At 42.6% G+C, this 27,042-nt stretch overlaps 1 protein-coding gene and 1 pseudogene across 1 annotated transcript in view; one reads left to right on the top strand and one right to left on the bottom strand.

Moving 5' to 3' along the window:
• Positions 1-7,929: 7,929 nt before the first annotated feature.
• The window catches only part of MOB1A (MOB kinase activator 1A), a 28,444-nt gene continuing 9,331 nt past the window's right edge, over positions 7,930-27,042 (top strand). Inside the window, exons 1-4 of the mRNA XM_032243360.1 lie at positions 7,930-8,202; positions 13,580-13,746; positions 20,558-20,651; positions 22,607-22,740. Coding sequence (XP_032099251.1) covers positions 8,189-8,202; positions 13,580-13,746; positions 20,558-20,651; positions 22,607-22,740 — 409 coding nt within the window. The 5' untranslated portion in view covers positions 7,930-8,188. The remainder of the gene's footprint in view (positions 8,203-13,579; positions 13,747-20,557; positions 20,652-22,606; positions 22,741-27,042) is intronic.
• On the bottom strand, positions 16,371-17,377 carry LOC116526788 (annotated as a pseudogene).

Raw genomic sequence — 27,042 nt, 5'->3', positions numbered from 1 at the left:
TGAGGCAGGAGAATTGCTGGAACCTGGGAGGCGGAGGTTGCAGTGAGATCACGCCACTGCACTCTAAGCGACAAAGCACGACTCTGTCTAGAAAGAGAAAGAAAGAAGGAAGGAAGGAAAGAAAGAAAGAGAAAGAAAGAAAGAAGGAAAGGAAGGAGGGAAGAAAGAAAAGGGGACAGGAAGTCAAAGGGTAAGGAAGAAGGGTGCTACATTAATGGGCCACTAATCATGCGTCAGGCACTGTGTTAGATTCTTCCCCTACATTTACTCATAATGCTAACATTTCTGTGAGGTCAATACAGTATCATATTATCTCTGTATTAAAAAAGAAGAGACAGATTCAAAGGTGGGCATGACAGTGTAAAAAACCAGTTAGAGGCCAGGTGTGGTAGCTCACGCCTGTAATGCCATCATTTTGGGAGGCCAAGGCGGGAGGATCACCTGAAGTCAGGTGTTCTAGACCAGCCTGGCCAACATGGGGAAACTCCATCTCTAAAACATAAAACAACCAGTTAGATAAGGGTCGGTATATGTAAAACAGGTGAAGGATGGGGATCAATCAGAGGAAGCACACCAAACAGGAAGAGAGGCTGTCTTTGGTTTGAAGGCTGGGTTTCACTGGGGACCTACCCCTCTACCTAGACATTTGTCGGTCTCCTGCCACTATCCACAGTCCACATTCAGCATTTTAAAGTTACTAACAATATTGAGGGAAATGATTTGCTGCGGAGAACAACTAACTGACAGGTAGCACTTACTATGCACTAGTCACTGTACTAACTGCTTTATGCTTAGTGACTAACTTAGTTCTCACAATGACCATGTAAAGCCGTATTACTCCCATTCTGTAGAAGAGGATGTTGAGGCATAAAGAGGTTAGTAACCTCACACAGAAAATAAATGGCCAATCTAATTTTCAAACCCATTTTTTTCTTTTTTAAGATATAAGAGAGGCCAGGCGTAGTGGCTCACGCCTGTAATCCAAGCACTTTGGAGGCCAACGCGGGCAGATCACCTGAGGTCGGGAGTTCAAGACCAGCTTGACCAACATGGTGAAAACCCCGTCTTAAAAAAAAAAAAAGATACAAGAGAAATAATCATTTTGTAACTTAGAGAAAAGGAAAGAAGTCAACAACACAAACTTTAGTTTCTGACTAGTAATAGGCAGTTTGGGGGGAGGCAAAGAAAAAGCACAATATCAACAAAATAATAATAATAATCAGCATATACCAGTTGCCATTCTGAGCATTTTACATGCATTATTTTATCTTCATGTCTGTCCTACTCTTATTCCTATTTTGCAGATGAGGAAACTGAGACACAAAGAGATTAAATAACTTACATTAGTTACACAGCTCGTGAGTTACAGTTAAGGCAACAAAGGAAAATGACAAAAAATATGAAAGTAGAGGCATTTTGGCCACACACCATGGCTCTCACCTGTAATCCCAGCACTTTGGGAGGCCGAGGTGGATGGATCGCCTTAGGTCAGGAGTTCAAGACCAGCCTGGCCAATGTGGTGAAACCCTGTCTCTACTAAAAAATACAAAAATTAGCCAGGCATGCTGGCATGTGCCTGTAGTCTCAGCTACTTGGGAGGCTGAAGTAGAGAATCGCTTGAACCTGGGAAGCCACAGTTGCAGTGGGCCAAGATTGTGCCATTGCACTCCAGCCTGGGTGACAGAGCAAGACTTCGTCTCAAGAAAGAAAAGTAGATGCATTTTAAAATTTCAGAATGGGTCGGATGCCATGGCTCATGTCTATAATCCCAACACTTTGGAAGGCTGAGGTGGGCAGATCACCTGAAGTCAGGAGTTCAAGACAGCCTGGTCATTTCTACTAAAAATTAGGCGGGAGTGGTGGCACATGACTGTAATCCCAGCTACTCAGGAGGCTGAGGTGGGAGAATTGCTTGAACCTGGGAGACAGAGGTTGCAGTGAGCCAAGATCACGCCAATTCACTCCAACCTTCGTGACAGTGCAAGACTCTGTCTCAAAAAAAAAAAAAAAGTGCACTTTCAGAGAAGACTACTGCGGGCCGTGCCTGGTAACACAGATTGTCATCGGTGCCCTTGATTCCTGCCTGAATCCCTCCCCCACACCAATGTCTTTTGTGGGTGTTCACTCTGAACTACTGCAGTGGAGCATGACAATGAGAATGCTGTCAGAGGACTTTCCCAATGTCACCACATTTATCAACTTCCCCCTCAGTCCTCCTCTTACAGGAACTTTCAAGATCGTTGAATAGATCATTCTTTTTTTTTTTTTTGAGACGGAGTTTCGCTCTTGTTACCCAGGCTGGGGTGCAATGGCGCGATCTCTGCTCACCGCAACGTCTGCCTCCTAGGTTCAGGCAATTCTCCTGCCTCAGTCTCCTGAGTAGCTGGGACTACAGGCACGTGCCACCATGCCCAGCTAATTTTTTGTATTTTTAGTAGAGACGGGGTTTCACCATGTTGACCAGGCTGGTCTCGATCTCTTGACGTCGTGATCCACCCATCTCGGCCCTCCAAAGTGCTGGAATTACAGGCGTGAGCCACTGCCCCAGCGAATAGATCATTCTTAAACACTCTTCTCTTGCTTTTGTAACACTCCCTCTTAGTTTCCCTTCTGTTTCGCTGGCTGCATCTTCTCAACCTCCTTTGTCAATTTCTTCCCTTGTGATCTTTAAATATCAGAAGTCTGGGCGGGCACAGTGGCTCACACCTGTAATTCCAGCACTTTGGGGGGTCGAGATGGATGGATCACAACGTCAAGAGTTTGAGACCAGCTTGGCCAACATGGTGTAAGCCCATTAAAAGTTAGCTGCGCGTAGTGGCGGGCGACTGTGATCCCAGCTACTCAGGAGGCTGAGGCAGGAAAATTGCTTGAATCTGGAAGGCAGAGATTGCAGTGAGCCAAGATCTCGCCAAAAAAAAATTTTTTTTAATTATTATTAAAAAAAAAATTAAAACCAGTGAAATTTACCAGTAGGGGATATTTTTGTTTTTATTTTATTTTATTTTTTGAGACAGAGTCTTGCTCTGTTGCCCAACCTGGAGTGCAGTGACTTGATCTCAGCTCACTGTAGCTGTGCCTCCTGGGTTCAAGTGATTCTTGTGCCTCAGCCTCCCAGGTAGCTGAGAATACAAGCATGCGCCACTACGCCTGGCTAATTTTTGTATTTTTCATAGAGACGGAGTTTCACCATGTTGGCCAGTCTGGTCTCGAACTCCTAACCTCAAGTGATTTGCCCACCTGGGCTTCCCAAAGTGCTGGGATTACAGGTGTGAGCCATCATGTCCAGCTGCTGAGTTTTTAATTTCTGATAAATTGAGATTTCTTCTTCACAGTCTGCAAAGTCTGCAACCTGGGTAATGAGATAATGGTCACGGACAGTGTAGCAACTTATTTTAATTTTTTTGAGGTAGGGTCTCGCTCTGATGCCCAGGCTGGAGTGCAGTGGCACCATATCCATCCACTGCAGCCTGGACTTGCTGGGCTCAAGAGATTCTCCCGCCTCAGCCTCCAGAGTAGCTGGGACTACAGGCTCGAGCCACCACGCCCAGCTAATTTTTGTATTTTTTGTAGAGAAGGGGTTTTGCCATGTTGCCCAGGCTGCTTAGCAACTTTACTGTTTGATTCTTTTCACCTGTTTGTGACAAAGATTAAAATTCCTTAATCTGGCTGGGCGCAGTGGTTTACACCTGTAATCCCAGCACTTTGGGAGGCCAAGGTGGGCAGATCACAAGGTCAGGAGATCAAGGCCATCCTGACTAACATGGTGAAATCCCGTCTCTACTGAAAATACAAAAAATTAGCCAGGCATGGTGTCATGCGCCTGTAGTCCCAGCTACTTGGGAGGCTGAGGCAGGAGAATTGTTTGAACCAGGGAGGCAGGAGTTGCAGTGAGCAGAGATTGTGCCATTGCACTTCAGCCTGGGTGACAGAGTGAGACTCCATCTCAAATAAATAAATAATAATATCCCTTAATCTGTCACAGGAGTAGAGTTTAAAAAAAAAACCAAAAACTTGAGGTCTCAGCAGCACCAACTGGGTGAGAGGGGCAGGAATGTCACTGTGACCAAAGTGGGAAGATGCCCTGTGTGGGTGAGGTTGTTAGGGTAAAACTGGAGTTTTGCAAATGATAGAATGGGCATTTACACAGAATGAAAATGCAGGTTTGCAAATCTTGCCCCAGGGAGCTGGAAAGGGGAACTGTGTGATGAATGGGAAGTGGGGAGAGGTTCAGAATAGCCAGTCCTGGAGGCTTCACAATTTGCCGCTTAGCTTCTGCTTTCAGCATCTGCTGTGACCAGATGGTGTGCAGTGATCTCTGGCCGGCTGAGCCAAAAAGTGAATGAAACTTCTTCAGTCTTTGTATAGACTTTGTTTGGTGGGGAACAAATTGTCCTACAGCAATCAGCAATGAACAATTTCTCTCTTTTATTGGAATATCTTATCTTTTTTTTATTTTTTTCTTTTTGTTTCTATTTTATTTTATTTTAAAATATTTTATTTTTGATTTCTACGTGAACTATGTCGACATCCTGCTTAAATATAAATTGAGGATTTTTCTCTAATCATGAAATCCTTCCTCCCCTACCCCAACCAAATTTAGCCATCCTGAAAGGTTTTTCTTTTCTTTTTATCTCTCTTTATTTCTTCATATGAGCTGTGGCTTTGTTGTAGAAAGTTTTTTTTTTTTTTTTTTTTGGAGACAGAGTTTCGCTCTTGTTACCCAGGCTGGAGTGCAATGGCGTGATCTCGGCTCACTGCAACCTCCGCCTCCTGGGTTCAAGCAATTCTCCTGCCTCAGCCTCCTGAGTAGCTGGGATTACAGGCACGTGCCACCATGCCCAGCTAATGTTTTGTAGTTTTTAGTAGAGACGGGGTTTCACCATGTTGACCAGGATGGTCTCGATCTCTTGACCTCGTGATCCACCCGCCTCAGCCTCCCAAAGTGCTGGGATTACAAGCGTGAGCCACCGCGCCCGGCCTGAAAGGTTTTTCTTATAAACAGCTGGCCTTCCTATCCTCAGTGATTCTTCAACTGGAAGAACAATACCATTGAAAGAGGGAACACTTTTATGAATTTCTTTTTTCCCATGATATTTGGAAATCATTTTTTATAATAACTATATTATTTAAGTCACATAAATTACTACAGAAATATAAATCTGTGAATCTGTGTTTTTTGTTTTGTTTTGTTTTGTTTTATTTTTTTGAGACACGGTCTCACTTTTTTTTTTTTTTTTTTGAGACAGAGTTTCGCTTTTGTTACCCAGGCTGGAGTGCAATGGCGCGATCTCGGCTCACCGCAGCCTCCGCCTCCCGGGTTCAGGCAATTCTCCTGCCCCAGCCTCCTGAGTCGCTGGGATTACAGGCACGTGCCACCATGCCCAGCTAATTTTTTTGTATTTTTAGTAGAGACGGGGTTTCACCATGTTGAACAGGCTGGTCTCGATCTCTTGACCTCGTGATCCACCCACCTTGGCCTCCCAAAGTGCTGGGATTACAGGCTTGAGCCACCGCGCCCGGCCTGGTCTCACTTTTGTCACCCAGGCTGGAGTACAGTGATGTGATCTCGGCTTATTGCAGCCTCTACCCGCAGGGCTCAAGCCATCTTCCGGCCTCAGTCTTCCAAGTAGCGGGACTATAGGCGTGCACCACCATGCCCAGCTATTTTTTTTGTATTTTTTGTAGAGATGGGGTTTTGCCATATTGCCCAGACTGGTCCTGAACCCCTGAGCTCAAGTGATCCACCCACATCAGCCTCACAAAGTGCTGGGATTACAGGCACAAGCCACGTCTCCCAGCCTGAGTCTGTGTTCCTATGTTTGTAACTTCCATATAGCTATATCAAATCACATATATTTATAAATTAAAATCCAAAAAACTAAAAAAGTTAAAAAAATTAAAATTAACATTATTAATTTTTTTTCAGGGGAGGGAAAAGTATGTAAATTTTCTTTACATAACTGACTAAAAAATATATACAAGAAATAGAAAACATAATTTAATACAGTCTCATGCGCCCTAACATCATTAACTTAATGTGACAAGTGATATATGAATGAAATAAAATTACTGGAAACATGCATATTGTGCAGTCAGGTATAGGGCAAACTCTTTCACATTGGGTATCCTGCACCACCATGTGCTGTGCTGAGCTATGACTCAGGTCTCCCACCATTTTCCTTTTGTTTTCTTAATTCCACCACAATGGAATGAAGGTGTTGCTTGGCTGTCACTTGACATTAATACCACGCAAAAGCCTGTTCATGAATGTTCATGGCAGCATTATTAATAATAGATAAAAATGGAAACAACCCAAATGTTCATCAAGAGATGAATGGATAGACAAAATGTGGTATATCATACAGTGGAATATTACTCATCCATAGAAAGAAATGAGTTTTCTTTTTCTTTTTCTTTTTTCTTTTTTAGATACAGGGTCTGGCTGTGTCACCTAGGCTGGAGTGCAGCAGCTCCATGTCCCCTCACTGCAGCCTCCACCTCCCGGGCTCAAGGGATCCTCCCGCCTCAGCCTTTGGTGTAGCCTGACCACAGGCACACAACACTAATTTTTGTATTTTTGTAGAAACAGGGTTTCACCATGTTGCCCAGGCTGGTCTCGAACTCCTGAGCTCAAGTGATCCGCCAGCCTCAGTCTCCCAAAGTGCTGGGATTACAGACGTAAGACACAACTGTACCTGGGCAGGAATGAAGCTCTGATACATACTACAATATGGGTGACCTTTAAAACATTAGGCTAAGCGAAAGAAGTCAGTCACAAAAGACCACATAATGTATGCTTCCATTCACAGTGTATTTGAAATGTCCAAATTAGGTAAATCCATGGAAATAGAAAGTAGAGTAGTGGTTACCAGGGGTTGGGAGGAGGGAGGTGGGTAAAAAAGAGTGACTGCTAATAGCTATGGGGTTTCTTTTCCCGGTGACGAAAATGTCCTAGAATTATGGTTAGGCTGAGCGCGGTGGCTCACGCCTGTAATCCCAGCACTTTGGGAGACCAAGGCGGGTGGATTGCTTGAGGTCAGGGGTTTGAGACCGAGACCAGCGTGGCCAACATGGTGAAACCCAGTCTCCACTTAAAGAAAAAAACAAAACAAAACAAAACTAGCCAGATGTGGTAGCGCACTACTGTAATCCCAGCTACTCAGGAGGCTGAGGCACAAGAATCACTTGAATCTGGAAGGCAGAGGTTGCAACGAGCCGAGGTTGCACCACTGTACTCCAATCTGGGAGTGGGCTACAAAGTGAGACTCTGTCTTTAAAAAAAAAAAAAAAAAAAAATTAGTGGTGATGGTTGGCACACTTTGAAACCATAAACGAAGCCAGATACAGTGGCTCACATCTGTGATCCCAGCACTTTCGGAGGTCAAACCAGGAGGATCCCTTGAGTTCAGGAGTCCAAGACCCGCCTGGGCAACACAGTGAGACCCCCATCTCTACAAAACTTTGAGAAAATTAGCAGGGTGTGGTGGCATGCACCTGTGGTCTCAGCCAGTCCGGAGGCTGAGGCGAGAGGATCACTTAAGCCTGGGAGGTCAAGGCTGCAGTGATTGCCCCACTGCACTCCAGTCTGGGCGACAGAGCAAGACCTCATCTCAAAAAAAAAAAAAAAAAAAGAAAAGAAAAAAGAAACGAAAAAGACTACTAGAGGGTACATGTTTAAAGGGTAGATTTTATGCTATGTGAATATATTTCAAGTAGCAATTAAATTAAAATTTTTAAAAATTGTAGGGCTAGACAGCGCTTATAGAGGCCCCTGCACAACCTAGGGAGCGGGGGCGAAACCCAGCAGAACCAAGATAGACCAAGAGCAGGACCCGCCACTGTCCCTTCCGCAGGCCCGCGGTCCTCGCCACGCCTCCGGGGGAGGGAGGTCCTGGCTTGGAGAGCGATGATTGCTGGCTTCTAGGAAGAGGCGGAGCGAAAGGGGGCGCGTTAAGTCCCTCCTGGCGCAGCGAAGCCTCAGCTCGCGAGACTTGGCTGGTTCCGCATTTCGGGTCTGTGAGGTGGGGTTGACGGGCGAGGCGGGCGTCGAGGTTTGCGAGGGCTCGGAGCGGCGGCGGCCCGGCTTCTGCTGCCCTTGAGCTAAGGACTGTCCGCTCCCTCTCGCCGGCACCGAATCCTGATCCGGGCGGGGGCCAGCGGCCCCTTGCCTCCCCTCTGAGGACCGGAGATGAGCTTCCTCTTGTGAGTGGCGCCGGGCCGCGGGCGCACGGGCCGCGGGCCGAGGTCGTGGGGGAGGCCTCCCCAGACCTGAGGCGAGGGCTGGGCCCGGGGGCCGGGGCGGGGCGGGGTAGCTGGCGTTTGTTTTGCCTCTGTTGGGGCCCGTGCGGGAGGCCGAGATGTTGGGAGAGGCGGACAGAGATGAAGGTCGAGGTAGAGGGAACGGAGCGAGAAGGCTGGGGAGCAGAAAGGCCCTGGGGCCGCTGCGCCTCGAAACTTTTCCGCCCGAGCGCCCCCAAGGGCGGGGAGATGATCTGGGGGCGGAGCCGCGGGCCCCCAGTTTCTTTCGTCTGGAGCCTCTAGAAAAGATCCCTGCTGCCTTAGCTCGTCGCTCTGTTAGAGGTCCAGTTTCATTATTGTCAGTGTTAAATGCCGCCCCAGGAGAGTGTGCAGTGCGGCGGTTTGAGAGGGTTGATGTTAAGATGGGGGCCGTGGAGTCAGATCGTTCCGTCCAATTCTGATTCTGCCCACTTACTGGCTTTGATTTTAACTACTCTTGTCCTCGGTGGAATCATGTGTTTTTAATCATTGTGTAATACACCGTATTTTTACATAGTACATTGCAATATTATTATAATTTGAAAAGTTAAAAAAAAATTCATTCTTAGTCCCATTACAGAAACACAGTATTGCCATTTTAGTGCACTGCAGCAGTTAACTTGATACACATACCTTAGAATCTCATTTTAGAGATAATGCCTGAGCCCAAACGAGGCTCAAATTAAAAAGTTTGTAAATGGATGATTCTTATGCACATTAAAGTTTGAGAAACATTGCTCTAGCACAGTATTTTTTATTCTCAGGTGGCTCTCTCCACCTCATATATTGCTTAAATGTGGGTTTTGTGATTGAATGAATAATTATCCACTTTTAGTTATAGATATAATCCACAAGCTTGACATTTTTAAGTACAATATAAAAAGCACGACATAGTGGGTTTTTTTTTTTTTAATAACCAGAGTTTGCCCACTTTATTGTAAGAAACTGTAAGTATTTGCTATTATAAAATAGCACTGTTAAGACTGTTTATCTGCGTCTCATTTTCCCTCCTTTGGGTTATTTTTGTAAAAGAATGATCTCTGAAATATGATGACGTTGTCAAAAAGCTTGTATGATTTAGATTTATTTCCATATTAATAGAAGTATTCCCCCCTCCTCCACTTTTTTCTTATGAGTCGATATTTAGTGAATGCATAGTTGCTTTGTGGACCTTAATGTGAGATTTTTTTTCTTTTTCTTTTTGAGACGGAGTTTCGCTCTGTCACGGAGGCTGGAGTGCAATGGTATGGTCTTGGCTCACTGCAACCTCTGCCTCCTGGGTTCAAGCAACTCTCCTGCCTCAGCCTCCCAAGTAGCTGGGATTACAGGCACTGGCCACCACACCCGGCTAATTTTTGTATATTTAGTAGATACGGGGCTTCACCATGTTGGCCAGGCTGGTCTCAAACTCCTAACCTCAGGTGATCCACCCCCGCACCCGACAGAGACTTCGTTTTTTTAAAACTTGACCTTGATGGATGCTTGAGTTGTTCCCGATTTTTGGCCATTATGAATAATGCAGCTGTGAACATATGTGACAGGTTTTTGTGTGGATGTATGTGTTCATATCTGTTGGGTATATACCTAGGAGTGGAATTGCTAGGAGTGGTTTACATGGTAACTAGGTTTAACCTTCTGAGGAACCACCAAACTTTGAAAGTGCTGCACCATTTTACATTACCATAAGCACTGTATGAGGGTTCCAGTTTCCCCACGCCCTCGTAGCACTTGTTAATTGCCTTTTTTTAATATAGTCACCCTAAGTGGATGTGGAGTGGTATCTCCTGATTTTGATTTGCATTTCCCTAATGAGTAATGATGTTGAGCATTTTTTCGTGTGCTTATTGGTCATTTGCATATATTCCTTGGAGTAAAGTCTATTCAGATCCTTTGCCCGTTTTGAAATTGGGCTGTCTGTTTTTGAGTAATAAGAGTTCTTTATGCATTCTAGATACAAGTCCTTATCATAGCTATGATTTGCAAATATTTTTTTCCCTGTTCAATATAGTTTTTTAATCATGTTAAAAACTTTCCATATTTGATTTTTAGTGTTTTCATAATTCTCTTTTACTTCTTAATCAGTCTTATTTAAAGTCCAAATTACTGAGGTAAAGTAAAAGTCCATAGTCTATTCCATTCCTCTTCCTAGAAGTAATCACCAGTTTTGATGAGTTTCGTTTTTGATACTTTCTATGCATTTACAAAATGGGCTCCTGCGTACATTTGGTTGTGTAATATGTTTAACCATGTGTTGAGATCTTTCTCTGTAAATACATGTACTCTATCTGGTTTTCCTAATTTCTTTTTTTTTTTTTTGGGGACGGACTTTCGCTCTTGTTACCCAGGCTGGCGTGCAATGGCGCGATCTCGGCTCACCGCAACCTCCGCCTCCTGGGTTCAGGCAATTCTCCTGCCTCAGCCTCCTGAGTAGCTGGGATTACAGGCACGTGCCACCATGCTCAGCTAATTTTTTGTGTTTTTAGTAGAGATGGGGTTTCACCGTGTTGACCAGGATGGTCTCGATCTCTTGACCTCGTGATCCACCCACCTCAGCCTCCCAAAGTGCTGGGATTACAGGCTTGAGCCACTGCGCCCAGCCCGGTTTTCCTAATTTCTATACAATATCCCCTGATATGGATGCTCCCATAGTTTGTTTGTTTGTTGTTTTGTTTTGTTTGAGATGGAGGCTCGCTCTGTTGCCAGGCTAGAGTGCAGTGGCAAGCTCTTGACTCACTGCAACCTCCACCTCCTGGGTTCAAGTGATTCTCCTGCCTCAGCCTCACGAGTAGCTGGGATTACAGGCATGTGCCACCACATCCAGCAAATTTTTTTTGTGTATTTTTAGTACAGACAGCATTTCACCCTGTTGGCCAGGATGGTCTCAATCTCCTGACCTCGTGATCTGCCCACCTTGGCCTCCCAAAATGTTGGGATTACAGGCGTGAGCCACCGTGCCTGGCCCAGTTTCTTTAATCCTTTACTGATAAACTTTAGGATTCCTTCTAGGATTTTCACTATTAAAAACAATTTTGGAAAACAAATCCTTATCCATATCTAGAGAAGATATTTAGAAGTAGAATGGGTGGATTGAGGATCTTTTCAGTGTTAATAGATACTACCATATTGCCCTCCCAAAAGGTTACACTTTATATTTTCACCAATAGTATATTAAAGTACTAGCTTCTCTGTACCCACGTCCAGCAGTCTCCAACATTTTTGGCACCAGGGACCAGTTTCGTGGAAGACAGGTTTTCCACAGATCTGATTGGGAGGGATGATTTCTGGATGATTTAAATGCATTACACTGATTGTGCACTTTATTTTTATTATTACAGTATAATATATAATGAGTAATTACACAAGTCACCATAATGTAGCATCAGTGGGAGCTCTGAGCAACTAGACAGTCCCATCTGGGAGTAATGGGAGACAGTGACAGATCATCAGGCATTAGATTCTCATAAAACAAGCAGTTTAGATCCCTTGCATGCACAGTTCACGATAGGGTTCACACTCCTGTGAGACAGGAGGTGAAGCTCAGGTGGTAATGCCAGCAATGGGGAGCGGCTGTAAATACAGATGAGGCTTTGCTGCTTGCTCACTGCTCACCCACATCTGTGGGGCCCAGTCTGTGGCCCTGGGGTTAGAGGCCCCTGCCCCAGCCCACATTTAATGTAATCATTTTAACTTTTGACACTCAGATTAGGGAAAAAATAAATCTTACTTTAATTGAACAGTTTTTTACATGCTCATTGATTGTCATACTTTTACTGAATTGCCTATTCATCTCCTTAGCCTATTTTTCCAAAGGGTTCCTTATATTCTTAGTGAGTTATAGAAGCCCTCTATTACCAGTTCATCCTTTGTAATATATGTTACAAGTACTTTTTTTTGGTTACTCCTCTTTTTGCTCTGCTATAGAAGTTTTAATTGATACTATTTGAAATCTGTCAATTTTTTCTTTGAGGTTTCTGAGTTTTGTGTCATGTTAGGAAGACTTTATGGATAGTGTCAGGAATAAAAATATTTTTTTCCTCAATAATGAATTGTGGCTGTCTCATTTATTTTCCCTGTTATAAACTTAAAGATGTTAGTGTTTCTTTTACTGTGGTTTGCTTTCAAGGCATCCCAAATATTTTGATACAGAAAACTGGATTTTTGAACTAAACTTCCCTGCACCATTTTCTTTCTATCTCTCCCATCCCTCATGAGGCCTTGCTATGTTGTCCTGGCTAGTCTCGAACTTCTGGGTTCAACCAGTCATCCCAACTTGGTCTCTCAAACTGCTGGGATTACAGATGTAAGCCACTCACTGCACTTGGCCCCACCATTTTCTATAGGTGAAAATTGAGGCTAGGCACGGTAGCTCATGCCTGTAATTCCAGCATTTTGGGAGGCTGAGGCAAGTGGATCACTTGAGGTCAGGAGTTCAAGACCAGCCTGGTCAACATGGCAATATCCCATGTCCACTTAAAAAAAATAATAATAATAATTAGCTGGGCATGGTGGTGGCTCCTATAATCCCAGCTACTTGGGAGGCCGAGGCAGGAGAATCGCTTGAATCCTGGAGGTGAAGGTTGCAGTAAGCCAAGATCACGCCACCACCTTCCAGCCTGGGTGACAGAGTAAGACTACATCTCAAACAAAAAACCGGAAATTGAGGCCAAAAAAAAGTTCAGCTTCTCAAGAAGACACAGTTAGTGTCAGATCAAGAACTAAATCTAGGATTTTCCTTTGGTTAAACTACCCTCTCTGTACTAGTCTTCTTCGGAGGGCATAGTGAAATTGCCTTATTTGTGAAATTGTGCTGCTAATCTTGCTTTTATGTGCAGGGGAAAGAAAGCATTCTTTTATTGTGATCATCATCTTCCTATCTTGGCATTTTTCAGAGCGTATGCTTTTTTGTTTCTTTTTTTTTTTGAGACAGAGTCTTGCTCTGTTTCCCTGGCTGGAGTGCGGTGGTGCGATCTCGGCTCACTGCAACCTCTGCCTCCTGGGTTCAAGCGATTCACCTGCCTTAGTCCTCCGAGTAGCTGAGACTACAGGCATGTGCCACCATGCTCAGCTAATTTTTGTATTTTTAGTAGAGACGGGTTTCGTCATGTTGTTCAGGCTGGTCTTGAACTCCCGACCTCCGGTGATCCCAAAGTGCTGAGATTACAGGCATGAGCCACTGCGCCTGGCCCAGATAGTATTTTTTATTTTATTTTTACAGACGACTTTATATGTCTAAAATTATGTTGTTCTACCTTTTGTATTTCCAGTCTTAAAAATTCACATGCTTTCACTTTTAACCTTACAGCAGCAGCCGTTCTTCTAAAACATTCAAACCAAAGAAGAATATCCCTGAAGGATCTCATCAGTATGAACTCTTAAAACATGCAGAAGCAACTCTAGGAAGTGGGAATCTGAGGCAAGCTGTTATGTTGCCTGAGGGAGAGGATCTCAATGAATGGATTGCTGTAAACAGTAAGTTTTAAAATGCAACTTTGCTGTTTTACAGAAAGGTTTTGCCAAAATCTCTTGGTTAATGAATTTTCTTTGACAGATATAACTGTTATAATACAACAGATCATCCGTAAAGAAACATTAAGTACAAAAACATCCAAAACTATGTTGTTCTTTTCAGAGTACTTGGTGATAGCTTGTAAGGTTGAGTAGAGGGACCTGAGAAGAAATGATGAGTGCCTTTGGGCAGTTTCTGAGGAGAGTAGTATGAAAAGCTGAGTATGGTCAAATAAAGATTGATAAATGAAAAGATTATGCATGTCATGGTCTGTGACTTTGTAGTGAATCCATCTATACAGTTTTTCTTCCACTCCCAGCAGTACTCATCAGCCTGTATATCCAGAAAAGTCAGTTGCAGTTCATATGGCCAGTCAGTTGATTGTTGTGACTTCAGAGGGAATTGAGAGATTGGGAGAAAATGGAGGGATCTGAGGTGGAAGTCACTTTGAGTTCAAGAAAACGAGGGCATGACATGGGACAATATGCTAAGGCTAGAGATTTCAATGTGGGAGTTTCTCATTTCTGAGATGAGATCATTTCTGGGTGATAAAAGTTTAAATTAGGAATTTCAGCTGTTCCAGGAACGTTTAAAACGTTTTAATGGAAAATTTCAAACATACAAAAGTAGAGAGACTTAAGTACAGTGAATTCCAAGTATTCATTCCATTATCCAGCTCCAGCAGATATCAATTTGTGACCAATTATGCTGCTTCTGTATGCCACCTTGATTATTTTAAGCAAATCCTAGACATGATATTTTATCTATAAATATTTCAGTAAGGTATGTCTAAAAGACAAGAACTTGTAAAGATAATGACAGTGCCATTATCCTTTAACTTACCAAATACCTGGTCAGTGTTCACATTTTCCCTGACTGTCCTACAAATGTTTTTGTTTGTTTTTGAGATGGAGTCTTCCTCTGTTGCCCAAGCTGAAGTGCAGTGTTCACCTCCTGGGCTCAAGCTATTCTCCTGCCTCAGCCTCCTGAGTAGCTGGGATTACAGGTGCCCGCCATCATGCCCGGCTAATTTTTGTATTTTTAGTAGAGACAGTGTTTCACCATGTTGGCCAGGCTGGTCTCAAACTGCTGACCTCAAATAATCTGCCTGCCTCAGACTCCCAAAGTGCTGGGATTATAGGATTAGTCAGTTTTCCATATTCATGTGGGTCTATTTCTGGGCTCTCTATTCTGTTCCTTGATCTACTTGTCTTCTCTTTTACCAGTACTACACTATCCTGATTACTGTAATTTTGTAGTAAGTTTTAAAGTTGGGTAGCATTGGCCCTCCCAATTCTGTTGATCTTGAGATCTTCAATATTGTGTTGGCTGTTCTGGGTCTTTTGCTTCTCAGTATAAACTTTAGAACCAGTTTGTCAACCACAAAATAACTTGCTGGAATTCTGACTGGGTCTAGTGTCTTTTTTTTTTTTCTTTGTGAGACCGAGTTTCCCACTTGTTGCCCAGGCTGAAGTGCAGTGGCACCATCTCAGCTCACTGCTACCTCTGTCTCCTGGGTTCAAGTGGTTCTTCTGCCTCAGCCTCCTGAGCAGGCATGCACCACCACGCCCAGCTAATTTTGTATTTTTAGTAGAGACAGGGTTTTTCCATGTTGGTCAGCCTGGTCTCAAACTCCCAACCTTAGGTATCTGCCCACCTTGGCCTCCCAAAGTGCTGGGATTATAGGCATGAGCCACCATGCTGGCCCTTGTTGTCTTTTTATGTGGTAATAACCAGCTATTGATAATCATTTTCTTGATCAATGCTGTCCAATAGAAATATAATATGAACTACATATGTAATTTTAAGTTTTCCAGTACCAACATTTAAATTTTTTTAAATTTTTTGTTTTTTCATTCAAAAGCCATATTCATATTGTTAAGAAAAAAGAACAAGGTGCAGAACTATGTAATGTGTTATCTTTTTTATAAGAAAGGGTAAAGAAATTTAGGAGACAAAAGTGAATAAAGTGGTTACTTGCATGTAAGGTCTGAGAGGAATTGGAATGTTTGGATTGTAGACTTTTCACTCTATATTTTAACATATTTTGAAATTTGAACCACATGAGGCATTATTTATTCAGGAAAAACCCCTTTTTAAAAAACTTTATTCAGATTATCATCCGTTATTCTGAAGGCATTTATTGACCTTAGCCTTAGATGTTTTTTTTGAGACTTAACTGCTATAGATCAGCAGTTCTGAATTATCTTGGTCTCAGGATCCACTCATCCTCTCAAAGAATTATTGATTCCCATAAATATACCACTCTGTGTTAATTCAAAAAATAAAATACAAGCCAGGTGGGGCAGTTTACGCCTGTAATCCCAGCACTTTGGGAGGCTGAAGTAGGCAGATCACTTGAGGTCAGGAGTTTGAGACCGGCCTAGCCAACATGGCAAAACACCATCTGTACTAAAAATACAAAAATTAGAGCTGGGCATGGTGACCGGCACCTGTAATCCCAGCTACTTAGGAGGCTGACGCAGGAGATTTGCTTGAACTTAGCAGTCAGAGGTTGCAGTGAGCCAAGTTCATGCCACTGCACTCCAGCCTGGGCAACAGAGCAAGACTTCATTTCAACAACAACAAAAACCCTATGTTGTAGCCACAGCTGGAGTCTGGGTTCTCTGCACAGAGACTCTGGTGTGGGTATTGAGGAGGTGGTCAGTGAACTGCTGATACGGAGACTTGGTGAATACAGCCTCCTTCCAGAGGTTGGGGGTCAGGTAGCTGTAGTCTTAAAGATGGCATCAAAGGTAGCCTTGGTGAAGTTGCCCAGGGTGGCAGTGCAGCCTCTGGCTGAGATGTAGCAATCATCAATACCAGTCATCATGAGCAGCTTCTTGGGCACAGGTGCCGAGACAATGCCAGTGTCCCTGGGTGCGGGGATGAGATACACCAGCACAGAGCCACAGTGGCCTGTCACCTTGCAAGGGATGGTGTGGGGCTTGCCAATCTTGTTCCCCCAGTAGCCTCTGCGCATGGGGACAATGGAGAGCTTGGCTAGGATCATGGCCCCATGGATGGCAGTGGCCATCTCCTTGGACCCCTTAACACCCAGACCGACGTGGCCTTATAGTCCCCGATGACAACAAATGCCTCGAACCTGGTCCGCTGGCTGGTGTGGGTCTGCTTCTGCACCGGCATAATCTTCAAAACCTTGTCCTTGAGAGAGTCCCCAAGGAAAAAGTCAGTGAACTCAGATTACTTTATGGGTAGGGAGAAGAGATAGATCTCCAGGGACTTGATCTTCGTGTCCTTGACCAAGTAGCCCAGCTTGGTGACGGGCATCCACTCCCTATCCTTGGCCTTGCTTCTGCGAGCTCCTCGGCCCCAGCCCTGGATGCTACTGCTGAAACCTCCATGGAAGCCACTGTGGTTCCTCATCCCAGGGTGTCTGGGGGCCTCCGACCACCCCCTTCTTCCCACTCTCTCTGCCCCACTGCATCTGCATCATCCGCCATTTGGTGTTTTTTCGGAAAATAAGCTATTTTTTATTTTTCATTTTTATTTTTTGAGACAGTATCACTCTATTGCCCAGGCTGGAATGCATTGGCACGATCTTGGCTTTCTGCAGCTGCCTCTTGGGTTCAAGCAGTTCTTTCACCTCAGCCTCTGGAGTAGCTGGGATTACAGGCATGTGCTACCATGCCTGGCTAATTTTTGTATTTTTAGTAGAGACACGGTTTTGTCACGTTGGCCAGGCCAGTCTTGAACTCCTGGCCTCAAGTGATCCGCCTGCCTCAGCCTCCCAAAGTGCTGGGATTACAGGCATGAGCCACTGCACCCAGCCCAAGTTCATTTTAAAATAACAATAATAAACCTATTAATTGTTAACATAAATATGTTTTTATGAAAAATGATTGTTTTCCAAAACGAATTTTAGTGAGAAGTGTGGACTTGTTTTATATTTTTGCAAATATTTTTTGTTGTTGTTGAGACAGTCTCGCTCTATCACCAGGCTGGAGTGCAGTGGCACCATCCCGGCTCACTACAACTTCCATTTTCTGGTTTCAAGCAATTCTCCTGCCTCAGCCTCCCAAGTAGCTGGAACTATAGGCATGCACCACCACGCCCAGCTAATTTTTTTGTACTTTTAGTAGAGATGGGGATTCACCATGTTGATCAGGATGGTCTTGATCTCTTGACCTTGTGATCCACTTGCCTTGGCCTCCCAAAGTGCTGGGATTATAGGCGTGAGCCACCGCGCCCAGCCGGTAAATCTTATTTAACGTCCGGCTTAATAGACAGCTGGATTCTTTTTTTTTTTTTTTTTTTTGAGACAGTCTCGCACTGTCACCCAGGCTGTAGTGCAGTGGCGCGATCTCAGCTCACTGCAATCTCTGCCTCCTGGGTTCAAGCAATTATCCTGCCTCAGCCTCCCGAGTAGCTGGGACTACAGGCGTGTGCCACCACACCTAGCTTATTTTTTTGTATTTTTAGTAGAGACGGGGTTTCACCATGGATGAAAGGATGGTCTTGATCTCCTGACCTTATGATCCACCCGCCTCAGCCTCCCAAAGTGTTGGGATTACGGGCGTAAGCCACCTCGCCTGGCCACAGCTGGATCCTTATATCTGCTGCTGTATTCAGTCTGTTGTGATATCACACATCATAGAGCCTCTGGAAAACACCATTGTGCCCTCTTGAGAGAATAAGTGTGAAAAGAGCAATTAAAATAGTTTGACCTCAAAGATCCTCCCTCAGATAGGGGATTCCTAGACCACATTTTGAGAAGAGCTGCTCTAGACCAAACCAACTGCCACCTGGGCATATTTTTTGATTTGAGTGAATATTGAATATCTAAGTGTTAACTTTCTTAGAAACATGACTTAGCAGAATATTTATAAGCAAGGGAGTTTTGTGTAAAATTCCTTTTTACAAGATAGCATTAAAAAAATCTATTTGTTTTTAAAAAAACTTGGAAAATCCCTAGTTGTTTTTAGGTACTTCTTTAGACAGGAGACTAAAACTTATTACGTATTAATTTTTTTGAGGCAGGGTTGCCCAGGCTGGAGTGTGGTGGTACCCTCACAGCTCAATGCAACCTTGGAACTCCTGGGCTCAAGGGATCCTTCCAGTTCAGCCTCCTGAGTAGTTGGGACTACAGGCGTGTGCCACCATATATAACTAATTTTTAAAAATTTTCAATAGAGACTGGGTCTAGCTATCTTGCCCAGACTGGTCTCAAATCCTGGCCTCTTAAAGTGCTGAGATTATAGGCATGAGCCACTGCACCTAGCCTAAAATATTTTTTAAAACCTTCTAAGGCTTATGTGGTTCTCTTTGCATAGAGTATACTTCACTCAGTAAAGTTTATTTACTCACCCGCTTCCTCTTCCATTTTATTCCAGATCTAGCTGAAGCTCCTTGAGGAAGTACTCCCTGACTACTTCCAACTCTTTATGACTTTGCCTTTTCTCTGAACTCTCTAGCATTTATTGTTGGCCTTTGGAGTCTGTCTTCTTATATCTTGTACTATTATTGCTGTTATTATTTTGAGACAGGATCTATCTCTGTCACCCAGGCTGGAGTACAATAGTGCCATCACAGCTCACAGCAGCCTCAACCTTCTGGACTCAAGCAGTCCTCTCGCCTCAGCCTCCCACATAGCTGGGACTATAGCTGTGTGCCACCATGTCTGGCTAATTAAAAAAAAATTTTCATAGAGATAGAGGCTCACTCTGTTGCCCAGGCTGGTCTTGAATTCTTGGGCTCAACCAGTCCTTCCACCTCAGCCTCCCAAAGTGCTGGGATTATAGGCATGAGCCACTGTGCCTGGCCATAACTTGTATTATTCATCTCGTTTAATTTTGTCCCTTCTATTAGCTAGAGACTCCAGAGCAAGGGAGTTTATCTGAGATATTTTGTCCTCAATATGCTGTAGACGTCATAAACAAATGTTTATAATTAATTAGATTTTTTAAATGCCTCCGGATACAACTGGTGTACCTTCTCCCTCACAGTATATTCCACAACACATTTTGTCTCTTTCCTAACACAAATGGTATTGCCTGGTCCAAATTGATAAACTATGGATTTTTCATTCTCTTGGATATAATCATATTGTATACAATATACAAAAATTACAATATGCAGTATACAGAGATTAGCCAGGTGTGCCACCATGCCAGGCTAATTTTGTATTTTTAGTAGAGACAGAGTTTCTCCATGTTGGTCAGGCTGGTCTTGAATTCCTGACCTCAGGTGATCTGCTGACCTGGGCCTCCCAAAGTGCTGGGATTACAGGTGTGAGCCACTGCGCCCGGCCCATATTGTATATTTAAATGATGTAATAGTCATCATTAAGTTAGAATTATCTCCAGTATCTTATTTTCCTGCTGTTATATGCTGGTGGATCACGCGGTCAGGAGTTCGAGATCAGCCTGGCCAACATGGTGAAACCCTGTCTCAACTAAAAATACAAAAAAACCCACAATTACCCAGGCATGGTGGCATGGGCCTGTAATCCCAGCTACTTGGGAGGCTGAGGCAGGAGAATCACTTGAACCTAGGAGGCGGAGGTTGCAGTGAGCTGAGATTATACCACTGCACTCTAGCCTGGGCAACAGAGCAAGACTGTCTTGGGAAAAAAGCTTAATATACTAAAAGTTAACTTTTTTTATGTGTGACAACTTAAAATTTACAGTATTTTTGGATTATTGAATGTCTCAGGGGTTCAGCCAAGAACCTAAATGTCTGTTTTTCCTTCAGCTTCAACTCACATTTTGTGTTTACACAGACATTTTAATACAGTTCTGTTTATCTCTGCAGCTGTGGATTTCTTTAATCAGATCAACATGTTATATGGAACTATTACAGAATTCTGCACTGAAGCAAGCTGTCCAGTCATGTCTGCAGGTCCAAGGTACATATACTGCCTATTATATAGGTGTTTGGATTGCTTTTACTTTATCACCCGTTGATATAAATTAAATAATTAAGATTTGTTATCCGTTTGCTTGTGTGAAGGTGATTCAGTTTTATTGGTTGTTGACCACTCACCTGTAAGCTTTTAGTTATTTTGTAATTTATTTCTTTTTCTTTTTTTTTTTTTTTTTTGAGACAGAGTCTTGCTCTGTCACTGGGCTGGAGTGCGGTGGTGTGATCTTGGTTCACTGCAGCCTCTTGCCTTCCAGGTTCAAGTGATTCTGATGCCTCAGCCTCCCAGGTGGCTGGGATTAAAGGAGTGTGCCACCACTCCCAGTTAATTTGTTTATTTTTGGTAGAGATGGAGTTTCGCCACATTGCCCAGGGCTGGTCTCAAATTCCTGGCTTCAAGTGATCCACCTACCTTGGCCCCCCAAAGTGCTAGGATTAAAGGCGTGAGCCACTGTGGCTGGCCAGCTATTAGTTACTGTTAAATACTTTGGTATGTGGGTACTCCCTGTTTTCATTTTTATATTGCATCATAGTAAGTCGGAATGTTTTATTATAGAAGTAAACAGAAATTTGAGTTATATTTGTCTTGAATAGCAAACATTTTATTTTTTCAATTTTATTAATAACATTTATGTTTCCTCTTTCTAGTTTTTAAATGAATTTCTTGGAGTTTTTAGTTGACCTTTAATATTTGATTTTTTTTTTCTTGTGCTTTTTTTTTTGAGACGGAGTTTTGTTACCCAGACTGGAGTGCAATGGCGCGATCTCTGCTCACCGCAACCTCCGCCTCCTGGGTTCAGGCAATTCTCCTGCCCCAGCCTCCTGAGTCGCTGGGATTACAGGCACGCGCCACCATGCCCAGCTAATTTTTTGTATTTTTAGAGAGACGGGGTTTCACCATGTTGACCAGGATGGTCTTGATCCCTTGACCTCGTGATCCACCCGCCTCGGCCTCCCACAGTGCTAGGATTACAGGCTTGAGCCACCACGCCCGGCTCTTGTGCTTATTTAGTATCTAAAGCAGCACACTTTAGAAGTAATTATGTGACTTGAAGATGCTAGATTTAAAAATGTTTGGGCTTTAATAAATTTCAAGAATAATGAAGAAGATGGAACTCTATCACTCATAATATTAAATCCATCATATGATAGGATTAATGTTTGCTGTGTTTCCTTCCAGTTTTTTTTCTTATAATAAATGACTGATTTTATGTGATGATAGATGTTATCAAGATGTTTGCCTCTTAGAAATGATTGTCTTTTCTGACTTTGCTACAGGTATAAAGGAAAAAAGATCACTAATGACTTTATAGTCCTATTTTTATTATACTATTTTAGGAAAAATGTTTTATGTTGTGTTAAGTTTTATTCCTCAAGCTTTAAAAGAAATTAAACAGGAAAGTTAAACTTACCTATGGCTCAAATGCCTTACACAGTGATGTTTTGTATAACTATTGTTAATCCTTCCAGCTCAGCAAAGGTAAGGGGGGAAAGTATGCATTCTTAATTGTATATCTCTAACACCTGGTCCACAAAACTGAGTTTTATAATCTTGGCTCTATCAGTGATAATAAATTGATGGCCAAGAATCTCAGAAGAACGTAGTGGATTCATTGGCTCCTTACCCAGTCCTCAGTAACCATCTGCCTTAGCAGACAGGAATGTAGTTCCTTCGTGTTTCCCAGGGCTGTGTTGTTTATAAAACATCTATCCTGGCATTTCCTCCTGCCACATTATCTCCCTTTTTTCTCCCAGTTATAACTGTCACTCTCAGGATAATTCTCTAGGGAACTCACAGTAATCTTCAGCAGACTTTAGGTGATTTATTAAAGTTAGCTATAACTTCTGTTGACAAAATGTGAATGAACCTGTTTTAATTACAACTTGCACATTTGTTAATATTTTTGAAAAATTTATCAGTAAAACATTTTTTCTCTCCAGATATGAATATCATTGGGCAGATGGTACTAATATTAAAAAGCCAATCAAATGTTCTGCACCAAAATACATTGACTATTTGATGACTTGGGTTCAGGATCAGCTTGATGATGAAACTCTTTTTCCTTCTAAGATTGGTGAGTTAACATTGTAGAAGTATTCTCTCTTTTCTAAAAATTTTATTTTATTAATATAAATAGAGATGAGGTGTCTCACTATGTTGTCCAGGCTGGTCTCAAACTCCTGGCCTCAAGTGATCCTCCTGCCTTGGCTTCCCACAGTGCTGGGATTATAGGCTTGAGCCAGTGTGTCCAGCCTGTTTCTGTTTTTAACATTGTTATACTAGTAGAGACTGCCAAATTCTCCTCCAAAAAGTTTGTACCAGCGTGCACTCCTCCAGCCATGTTTGTGTTTGGCTATATTTCTTCACGAACACTCGTTATTATTCATTTTTTAATATTTTCTAATTTGATTAAATTTCTGTTTTAATGTACATTTAAAAAGCACTGATGAGGCCGGGCACAGTGGCTGATGAGGCCGGGCACGGTGGCTCACGTCTGTAATCCCAGCACTTTGGGAGGCAGAGGCGGGCGGATCACGAGGTCAAGAGATGGAGAGCATCCTGGTCAACATGCTGAAACCCAGTCTCTACTAAAAATAAAAAAATTTAGCTGAGTGTGGTGGCACGTGCTTGTAGTCCCAGCTACTCGGGAGGCTGAGGCAGGAGAATTGCTCGAACCCGGGAGGCAGAGGTTACAGTGAGCCGAGATCTCGCCACTGCACTCCAGCCTGGTGCCTGGCGACGTAGCGAGACTCTGTCTCAAAAAAAAAAAAAAAAAGTATTGATAAGATTGAGCATTTTAGCATTTTTTTGTGTTATTGATTGTTTTCTGCTTATATCTTTCATCTATTTCTGTGTAAAAGATATTAGCGCTTTGTCATACATGTTGTATATATTTTTCCCGGGGTTACCTTTTGTCTCATTTTGTTCATGGAGTATTTTTGCTATATACAACCTTATTGTTTTGTCCTATTCATTATATCTTTTGCAACTTGGTTTTAATATAACAATTAGAAAGCTTTTCCCTGCTTCAAGATTATAAAAATCTTGTTTTTTTCTTTTCTTCTTCATGTTTTATTTTCTTTTTTTGAGACAGAGTCTCATTCTGTTGCCCAGGCTGGAGTGCAGCAGCGCGATCTTGGCTCACTGCAACCTCCACCTCCCAGGTTCAAGCGATTGTCCTGCCTTAGCCTCCCTAGTAGTTGGGACTACAGACGCATGTCACCACGCCTGGCTAATTTTTTTTTTCTTTTTCTTTTTTTAAATATTTTATTTACATCCAAGTACTTGCAGCATTGGCTAATTTTGTATTTTATTAGAGACAGGGTTTTACCATATTTGCCAGGCTGGTCATGAACTCCTAACCTCAAGTGATCTACCTGCCTTGGCATCCCAAAGTGCCGGGATTATAGGCGTGAGCCACCAGGCCAGGGCAGGAAGGTTTTTTTTCCAGTGCTACATTAATTTTTTTCCAAATAGAAATACTAATCAGTTTGTCCCAATACCATTTATTAAACACATTTGCCTTTTCTCCCCTGATTATCTTATGCACACAACAAATTGCCACATACTTTTCTGTGTTTTAGTCCCTTTATCCATTCCTGTAGAAATTCCACACTTTTAGTGACTGTGGACATGCATCTGATAGCATCTTGTAAGGATAGTCTCCCTTCCTTGCTCTTTTTCAGAATATTCACAGCTATTCTGGGTTATTTGTTTTTCCAAAGAACTTAGAAACATTTTGTCAAGGTAAAAAAAAAAAAATTAGATTTTAATTATGACTATGTTTAATTTTTTTTGGGGGGGGTAGCCTGAGTTTCACTCTTATTGTCCAGGCTGGAGTGCAATGGCATGATCTTGGCTCACCACAACTTCCACTTCCCGGGATCAAGTGATTCTCCTGACTCAGCCTCTTGAGTAGCTGGGATTACAGGCATGCGCTCCCATGCCCAGCTAATTTTGTATTTTTAGCAGAGGTAGGGTTTCTCCATGTTGGTCAGGTTGGTTTCAAACTTCTGAGCTCAGGTAATCCACCTGCCTTGGCCTCCCAAAGTGTTGGGTTACAGGTGTGAGCCACTGCACCTTGCCGACTATATTTAATTTTTGTAGATAGGGATTCTTTTTCTCTTTACTGAATCTTCCTAGCCAAGAACAAGATATTGTCCATTTATTCATGTCTTTAGCTTTATTTTCTCTTGTAAAATTCTGTAGTTTATGTCAGTCGTTCAAGTTTCTTAATTTTATTCTAGGCATTTTATGTCTTTTATTGATAATCTGGTTTCCAGCTTCTTATTTGGTGTATAGGAAAGCTGTTAGTTTTTATTTTTTAATTTATTTTTTATTTACTTTTGAGACAGTGTCTTACTCTGTTGACCAGGCTGGAGTGCAGGGGTGTGATCACAGCTCAGTGGAGCCTTGACTTCCTGGGCTCCAGAGATCCTCCTACCATAGCCTCCCAAGTAGCTGGGACCATAGCCACGTACCACTGCACCTGGCTAATTTTACTTTTTATAGAGATGAGGTCTCATTTTGTTGCCCAGGCTAGTCTCGAACTCCTGGACTCAAGCACCCCTCCTCTCTCAGCCCCCCAAAAAGTATTGGGATTACAGTTGTGAGCCACCGGTAGACTCGCTGTGGATTTTATTTAAATTTTATAATTAATCATTAAACTTTTTCTGTTAGTTTTTGGTTGGTTCTCTTGAATTTTTAAAGTATACAACCATGTCATATAAGATAGTGTTCATTTTGTCTCTTCCTTTCTGATAATACATTCTTGTTTTACAGTTAAATGATTGTGCTCAGTGTTATTTCCAGCTAATGCCAAGTAATGGTGATGATGACAAACATCCGTTTCTTGCTTTCTTACTATTATGCAAGTACTTCTAGCATTTCAACAGTAAGCAGAAATGTTGGCTTTGGGCTAGAAGTGTATAGATTTTTTTAAAAAATCGTATTAATGAAAAATATGCACCATTTATATTACAAATTTTTTTCTTTTCTTTTTTTTTTTTTTTTGAGACAGTCTCTGTGTCGCCAGGCACCAGGCTGGAGTGCAGTGGCGCGATCTCGGCTCACTGCAACCTCCACCTCCCGGATTCAAGCAATTCTCCTGCCTCAGCCTCCCAAGTAGCTAGGACCATAGGCGTGCGCCACCATGCCCAGCTTATTTTTGTATTTTTTTAGTAGAGACTGGGTTTCACCATGTTGGCCAGGATGGTCTCAATCTCTTGACCTCGTGATCCACCTGCCTCAGCCTCCCAAAGTGCTGGGATTACAGGCGTGAGCCACTGCCCCCAGCCACAAATTTTTTTTTTTTTTTATGAGGAATAGTTGTAGAGTTTTATCAGATGTTTTACCAGTATCTGTTGCTGATGACCATAACGCTTTCTCCATTTTTTAAAAAAGTTCTGCTGGAAGAGTATTTATTTGTTAATATTTTGATTAGGAGTTTGGAATCAGTTTTCATGGATGAGATCAATCCTTGTTATTTTCAACTGAAGGGTATTTTATGAGCAACATATTTTGAATTCCTTTTTGCAGTCGTATAGAGGCTCTTTCAGGAAAAGGCTTTTTCCCAAGTTGTTAGACTTGGTCTGTTTGCTGTTGGTCAGTTTTCCCATTCTGCTGTTAAACCTTTTTTCTTTATCACATGTCTTTATTTTATATTGACTGTGCTTGAATATATCTGTTAAATTCAGCTTGGAAAGTGTTTAGATTTAAACAAATTACTCATTTCTTTATTCATTAAAGTCTCCCCTTTGGAAGGTAAAGAATTATTTTGACTTTATCCTCTTTTCTTTTTTTTTTTTCTCTTTTTTTGGAGACGGGGTCTCACTCTGTCACCCAGGTTGGAGGGCAATGGCACAGTCTTGGCTCATTGCGACCTCCACTTCCCAAGTTCAAGTGATTTTCGTGCCCCAGCCTCCGAGTAGCTGGGACTACAGGGGCCTGCCACCACACCTGGCTAGTTTTGTAGTTTTTGGTAGAGACAGGGTTTCACCATGTTGGCCAGGCTGGTCTCGAACTCCTGACCTCAGGTGATTCACCCACCTCTGCCTCCCAAAGTGCTGGGATTAACAGGTGTGAGCCACTGTGCCTAGCTCTTTTCTCACTTTCTCATTCTTAAATAATTCATTCTTATTCACCACCTCTCACTCCCACTCCCCTCCCATTAGGCTATTATCTGCATCCTTACTTTTGCTAGTTATTTAGTCTCAGACAGAACTGTTTATTATCAATTTTTTTACTAATACATGCAAATTATTAATATTTCTTTTATTAGAAAGATGCCCATTTATGTATTCTGGTAGGAAAGACATTTGATTTTGAAATCTGCCTTTTTTTTTTTTTTTTTTTTTTTTGAGACGGAGTTTCGCTC

Source organism: Sapajus apella, unplaced genomic scaffold (assembly GCF_009761245.1).
Source record: "Sapajus apella isolate SASKATOON/1434 unplaced genomic scaffold, GSC_monkey_1.0 scaffold52, whole genome shotgun sequence".
NCBI classification, from domain to species: Eukaryota; Metazoa; Chordata; class Mammalia; order Primates; family Cebidae; genus Sapajus; species Sapajus apella.
This window is presented reverse-complemented; position numbering and strand designations above follow the sequence as displayed.